General features: G+C 30.8%; 1 protein-coding gene across 1 annotated transcript; it reads left to right on the top strand.

Annotated features, from left to right (window-relative positions):
* The first annotated feature begins 4,916 nt into the window (after positions 1-4,916).
* LOC107824195 (polygalacturonase inhibitor-like) lies at positions 4,917-6,190 on the top strand. Its single transcript, XM_016650938.2, has one exon. The coding sequence runs from the start codon at positions 4,942-4,944 to the stop codon at positions 5,941-5,943; it is 1,002 nt and encodes a 333-aa protein (XP_016506424.1). The 5' UTR covers positions 4,917-4,941; the 3' UTR covers positions 5,944-6,190.
* The last annotated feature ends 1,794 nt before the right edge of the window (positions 6,191-7,984 follow it).

Raw genomic sequence — 7,984 nt, 5'->3', positions numbered from 1 at the left:
TAACACTAGTATCAATCTTTAATAAATATTTTTCTCACTCACTAAACATCGAACAAAAAGTTCAGAAAAAGTTGACTAATTTTCCAAGACATTTTGAGGAGAATAACTTCCGTCACATTGTATTTCTTATTTTGAAATATTATCTTTGTTACAGTACATGATTTAGATTAGGGATGACCAGACAGGCATCACGCGGCGAAGGTGTCTTCCTATCGATCAGATTTCATTCTAAGATCCATCTTTGAAGTTTGAACGTCAAAAGCCAGTATTAGATATATTGTGGGCACACACTACAATTAATAATGTAACTTGGTTTTCCTTGACCAAGTCCATATAGTTCCTATTCCTATTCCTACTGTTAATAAGAGGCAGTTGAGGAGCTTGGGGTCTTCCTGTAAGCCATGGATTAGCTCATTATTACTACAATTACCATCATACAAAATAAGTAAATAAAGGGTATGGTTGAGGTATTTTGCAAAGGCTAAATAATCAGCTTTATTTTGACGGCATGTACAGCTGCTTAGTCATTTATTCTCCGCTAAAATGGTACAATTTATAAGGATTTTCACCTTTTTGTATGAAAGGATGGGGATAAAATTTTTAAGGTTTTCAATTAGGTCCCATCATATACTGTGAGCAAGGTAAATTATAGCCCATTTTCTATTGTATATACTGTTTAATACGTGCTCAATAATTTTAAACGTTTGTAGAAAAAAATTACAATATGCTTGAAATGTAATCTAGAGCATTTTAAGTCTTTTAAAACTCACTACTAGGAATTCGGCAAAAACCGACCAAGGTCGACCGACCAACTTTGGTCGGTCAAAAAATCGACCAAAGTTGGTCGGTTTTTCAAAATATTTTTTTAAAATTATTTTTTTACGAAACCGACTAACTTTAGTTGGTTTTCTTTGGCGCAAAAATGTGGAAAACTATTTTTGAGTCCCGCGAAATTTATGTTTTAAGAAACCGACCAACTTTGGTCGGTTTTTCAATTAAAATAAATAAAAATTAATATTAAAAAAATGACCAAAATTGGTCGGTTAATTCGGCCGGTCATTTAAAAAAACCGACCAACTTTGGTCGGTTATTTTAATGCGAAAATATAATTAAAGAGTATAAATCAAATAAAAGACAGTCTTAAAATAAAATGTACCAATGGTCTAGTGGTAGAATAGTATCCTGCCATAGTACAGACCCCGGTTCGATTCCCAGATGGCGAATCTTTTTATTACATATTTAAAATACCGACCAACTTTGGTCGATTTTTTTTGCAATATTTTTTTTTGAATTTAATTGACCGACCAAAGTTGGTCGGTAATTTCCGACCAACTTTGATCGGTATGCCTTTCCGACCACAAAAATACCGTTCACAAGTAAATGGTCATATTTTGGTCGGTTTTTGGCCATTACCAACCAACGTTGGTCGATTTTTTTGATCGGTTTTTACCGGATTTCTAGTAATAACTCAGTTGAGAGCTTTGGAGTTTCTCCATTTTTTTTAAATATTCTAAAACTACCATTTATAGTGGTAAAATTTAATTGTGAACAACAAGTGGTAAAATTTGATTTTCAGGAAGACTTTAATGTTAAACTCATTGTTAATAATTAACATAAATTCAAAGCTAAAGAGCAAGAACATAAAAATATTATCAAAATAAAAGTGAATTTTACATGGTTATCTAGGCAGGGTACCCATGATTGGCTATGAATGGGAAAAGGACTAGAGTTTTCTCGGTAAATTCTTTTACCGAACTTTATCTATTTATAAAACTTATCCCTTAAAATATTACATAAAATAATTGTGTACGTCATATACTGCATAATTCACTTACTACTAAAATATACAACAATATAAATAATCGAATCAGTTGTTAAAATAACATAGCAAAAACATAAAAGAAGACGTACCAGTAAAACTCTTATGACGACTATTTTGGTAGTTCAAATATTTAGGATTTAAATCTTACTTGATAGTATCTAAAATTACGTTAAAGCATGAAAAGATATTAGCTTTTTCTTAAGATATACATAATAAGAAAATTCAAGGACTTACTAGGATTATTCTAGATGTTAAGATGTATTACAGAAATCTACAACCATTATAATTTTTACAAACAAAAATTGATGTCACTGACGTATAGGTGACAAAAAGAAAATGACAAAAACTAATTATCAAAAATCACACAATTACAATAAGCATGATCGAGTTTCCACATTCAAGAAGTATGCACTTTCATTGTAAACTTAGTTTGATTACAACTTTTATCATAATACTTATTTTTAATGACACATAATATTTTGGACACTCGGGGTGATTTCCAATGTACTGATGATAGTCTTGAAAAATTAAATATCGTATTTGTGATTTTTAGATTGGATAAGAAGAAAATTATGTGGTTGGTAAAAAATTTACTATTAGATTAAATGGACGTTACAGGGACATAAGATAAAAATATATAGGTGTAATTGTCTTACTTCAAAAATATTGACATCAAGTATATACTTTTCCCAACCAAATATAAAATAAATCATGCATAAAAATAATATACTCAAATAAATCGATTATCACATTACTCAAATAAATAAATATGATTATTACACAATTTCTCAATCAAAAAAAAATAATATATCAAAAAATATCTTTGAAATAAGGATGGGTCAGGTCCTAACGGATCGGGTCAGCATATTTTGGTTGGGTCCGGTTATTAATTATTTAAGAAAGATAAAATAGTGATTCCGTTAAATTAAGGACATGAATGAGCAAGTATTGGACGGATTGAGCATATCTGTGCCAAACTATTAACGATGGGTATATTTATCCTAATTCGCATAGTTCACTGACATATATGACCTTTCCCGTATATAATATACGTCTGAAGTTGTGAACTATAGACGAAAACGTTAGTTTAGAATTATTTTTGTTAAACAACAACAAATTTAATATAAGTTTCACTCACCATTCAAACCTTCATGTTAGAGAAGCTTTCTTATGGTTAATTATTCTCCAACAGTTTAAATAATTAAGAACAAGAAAGGAGGAGAAGAGGAGGAGAGGCTGAGGAGGAGGCAATGTATTTTATTGAAGTTTACTAAAATTGGGAATATGTTAAATAATTTTTTAAAAGTGAATATAAGTTAAATAATAGTGTACAAAAGGGTTTGGTATGAAATTCTTACTCATCGATCCTCCAACATAGTATGTTCTTGTTTTGAGGGATAAAAAAAGATAAAGATAACTAGAGTCCCCTCCTCAAAGATAACATAGTACTATGTTTCCGTGGTTATTAATTAGGACAGCACCAATTATTTGCTAGGTGCTTCGGAGTCAAAAGAGACGTTTGGACATGAGAAAGATTTTCTTTTTATTCAAAAAAATTTTACTTTTTCGAAATCAGCGTTTCTTTATAAATTTTTTAATTTTCACTCGAAAAATCTTTTTGAAATTTTTCAAAATTTTGAAAAACTCTAAAAAAACTATTTTTTAAAATTTTCACTCAGATTACTTACAAAACTTAAAACACAACCCAAAATTTATTTATGTCCAAATACAACTATAATTTTCAAATACAATTTTCGCTTTGAAAATTATATTCACTTTTTTGGGAATTTTACATTTCGTATGTACAAACGCCCACAAAATAATGCGCCAAACTGCCAGCCTAAAAAGCACCTACCGTTCGTTTTGTTTTTAGCTCCTTTTTTTTTGTTGGGGGATTGGGGGGTGGGGGATAATAATTGGAATAGAGGGAATAATAAAAACAAACATAAAGGTGCTTCAAATATGTACTACTAATAGTATGAGTTTTACACTTATTTTGAAAAGTAATTTTTCTAAAGTATTTTTTCTTAAAAATAATTTTGGTAAGAAACAGTTAGTGTTTGACTAATTAAATTGAAAAATATTTTTGAACAACAACTAATTTTTGATTAAGTTTTTTAAAAATGCTTTTAAGTGTATTTTTTTTAGAAGTGTTTTTCAAACATAAAGGTGCTTCAAACATGTACTACTAACATAAATCTATCAAAGATTATGTTACAGTGAGTAAAACTCGGTGATAGTGTGTAAAATTGATTGGAAATGTAATTTTTGTTTTTCTGTACTCTCTCATCTATACCTAGATGCAAGCCCTCTTAAACAAAATCCTATAATATACTTAGATGAAGATTGGGATTTTGTTATTACAGTAAGAAAGATAAGAATAAAAAAAAGGTACGTACTAAATAATATCTCCTTTGTCCTACTGTATGTGAAGTGTTCCAATATCGAAAGTGAAACGAGTTAAATTTTTACATGCTTTTTAAATACTTTGAATCATTAATTATTGTAACTAATACTTTCTACATAGTTTTAATATAGATTATATTTCGGAAAAATTAAAAATTTTATGTTCAAATATCTAGTCAAAATTAAAAAATTTGAATTCGAAAAAATAAAAAGCATCACATAGATGTAATAATAAAAACAAACATAAAGATACTTCGAACATGTAGTATTAGCAGTTGTGTGTTCTCAATTTTCAAGATCTGTCATCAGTCAAAAATGGAATATCAATATCAAGTTATCTCTCAAAAACCCCTCATCACTTCCCATTTTGATTGAGACGGAAATCACAAGCAACCGAGCTCTCCTTTGGTCATAGGTTTTGGTAATTCTTTTTCAATTTTTTTTTGAAAATATTGATTATTTATGGAATATGATTAGTTTTTAAAAAAATTTTGATATTTTTTTGTCAAGTTCTCAAAAGCTGGTTTAAGAGTAAAAGTATTTCTTCTATTCATAAATTTCAAGTTTTTTTTTTCAATTAAAATACATATTCAAATTTAACTTTAAAAACTTTTTTCTCAAGTTTCAACCAATTTATATGCAAACGCCAACCAAATATCTATAAATAGAGATATTTGGACTTCAGTAACTCCACAATTTCATGCAATAACAGAATGCAAATGAAATCCTCTTTTCTTCCCATTCTTTTCTTTTCTCTCCTCCTTGTCTTTTCTTTTCCTTCCCCTTCTCATTCAGTGAGATGCAATCCAAAAGATAAAAAAGTCCTTCTAAAAATCAAGAATGACTTAGGCAATCCCTACCACTTAGCTTCATGGGATCCCAACACAGATTGCTGTTATTGGTACGTCGTAAAATGTGACCGGAAAACCAACCGGATTAATGCTCTCACCGTCTTCCAAGCCAACATCTCCGGTCAAATTCCGGCCGCCGTCGGCGACCTCCCTTTTCTCGAAACCTTACAATTCCATCATATCACAAATCTCACAGGAACCATTCCCCCAACTATTGCTAAACTCACAAACCTCAAAATGTTAAGACTCAGTTTCACTAACCTCAGTGGCCCTATTCCTGAATTTCTTAGCCAACTCAAGAACTTGACTTTGCTAGAGTTAAATTACAACCAGTTCACTGGAACAATCCCACCATCACTTTCTGAACTCCCTAATTTATTAACAATCTACTTAGATCGCAATAAACTCACTGGACAAATTCCAGAATCATTCGGAAAATTCAGAGGACAAATCCCAAGTCTTTACCTTTCACATAACAGCCTCACTGGCCCAGTACCAAAATCTTTAGGCAATTTGAATTTTACAACACTTGATTTCTCAAGGAACAAGTTAGAAGGTGATGTTTCTTTCTTATTTGGAAAGAACAAGGAAATTCAGATAATTGATTTGTCGAGGAATACATTACAGTTTGATCTTTCGAAAGTGGAGTTCCCGGAGAGTTTAACGTGGTTGGATTTGAACCATAATCGGATTTTTGGTAGATTACCACAAGGATTGAAAGATTTACAGTTACAGAATTTGAATGTGAGTTATAATAGACTTTGTGGACAGATTCCACAAGGTGGGAAGTTGCAGAGCTTTGATGTTTACTCTTATTTTCATAATAAATGCCTTTGTGGCTCTCCGTTGCCGGAATGTAAATGATTCCGGTGACCGGAAAGTGTTGCCGTGTCGGCTACTTGGTAAGTATTACTAGGTTGATAGTGGAAATGTAATGTTTGACTGTATTAGGCTATTAGCTCAATAACGAGTGCATGACAGCTTTTGAAAGGTACTCAGTACTTTCACGTCGTAATATCAAGATGAAGATTTTGTATTTTTGTATTTATTGTTTTTAGTTTTGGGCGTGGATACGTCACGAAAATATTATTAAAGGTTTCATAAAATTTAAGAATGTGTTTTTCTTTTTAGAACCGATTATAATATATTTGTTGAAATTTCTTAAATAATTTCAAAACACTGAAATCTTTACTAAACAAAATTTTCATTAAAATGTTATTGGATTTGCATTAAAAAGTTATTTTTCATTCAACAGCCAAATATCGTCAAAAGAATCAGAAAATAACTAATTTTGCATAAGACATTCGAGGAGAATGGTCACATTTTATTTCTCAATTTTAAATCATTATCCCGTTGATTTGGCTTGACGGATAGCCAGACAGGATTTACGCGGCGAAGGTGTCTTCCTTCTTCCTAACTCGATCAGATTTCATTCAAGGGTCCCTCTTTGAAGTTTTAATGTCAAAAGCCAGCGCATTTAGATATATTGTGGGCGCAGACTATGCGACTAATAATGTAACATGATTTTCCTTGACCAACTCCATAGTGCTAATAATATAAAGTTTTTACTCAATTAGCGCAATTATAAAAGATGACTCGTTTTATTTTTAAAATTATTAGCTCAATTTATTATTAATAATTATCTTCAATATTCTTTTTGTTCCCATTTATATGGTACGCACTTTTCTCTTTAATACGTCATAAGAAGAATGCTAGAGTACTTTTTTATATCTAGAAATAAACTAACTCTAAAATGTAAAACCTCGTAATTTCAACACTTAATTTGGATTAACTGTTGGCTCAATGAATTGGGGAATAAGATGTAGTTGTATTTGGAGGTGAGACTATAGGAATGTGTTAATGGACGTTTAGGAGGTTATAGAACTCAGTAAGGATGTTAAAACAACTTGAAAGTGAGTAAAACTAAGATAATTAACGTTTTCGAACTCAAGTAATTAGGGCTGTGCGCTCATAACCATAGCGTCATAAAAACCGAAAAATTTCGGAGTCCCTGTATATGCCATGGCTATGCCTCGCAGAACATCTGGGGAAAATTCGAGATGTTGCCTAGTGCTTCAGTTGTGCCATGCAAATCGAATTTTCAGGTCCAGTGAAATGCAGATATAAAAAGAAAAAGATGGGGAAAGAGAAATTAGTTCCAAAGTTCAATGCGTCCTTACGATCTAAGTTATTCCCTCAACATCTAAGGTGAGTTTTAACACTATTCTATTTAGATTGTTACTTCCAAACTAAGGATAGCAAGTGGGCCGGTTCCGGGTCTAAACGGGCCAAGTGGGCAGGTTCAAACGGTCCCGGTCTCGAGCCGGTCCCAAATTAAACATGCCAAATAGTCACGGGCTAAACGGTCTCCGGGCTAAATGGACTAAGTGGGCCCAACTTTAAAAAAAAAATTAAATAGATATTAGAGACATTAGAAATTAAATAGTTATGCTACTGGTGTAGCTAGGCGATAAAGAGGATAATAAATATCTAAGAGTGAGAAATTAGTTGAAACTGTAATCTGAGTTGAGCTAAAACTTGATCTTCTTTATATATATATATATATATATATATATATATATATATATATATATATATATATATATATATATATATATATATATATATATATACACACTTTTTAATAGTAACATGAAAGGACCAAAGTATGGTACTTTTTAACTGGTATAAATATTGGATGATGGAAGATCAAGTTTTAGCTCAACTCAAATTACAATTTTCGATAAGCTATATATACATCTTATATACGCTTATATAAGATGTATATATAGTATAGTATAGTATATATACTAAATGTATAATATATAAGCTATATATATATATATATATATCGAATATAGCTTATATATTATACACTTAGTAACAATAAAGTAAGCAATAGTAG

Source organism: Nicotiana tabacum, chromosome 4 (assembly GCF_000715075.1).
Source record: "Nicotiana tabacum cultivar K326 chromosome 4, ASM71507v2, whole genome shotgun sequence".
Classification (NCBI taxonomy): domain Eukaryota; kingdom Viridiplantae; phylum Streptophyta; class Magnoliopsida; order Solanales; family Solanaceae; genus Nicotiana; species Nicotiana tabacum.
Note: the sequence above shows the minus strand (reverse complement) of the source record. Positions and strands in the feature narration are given on the sequence as shown.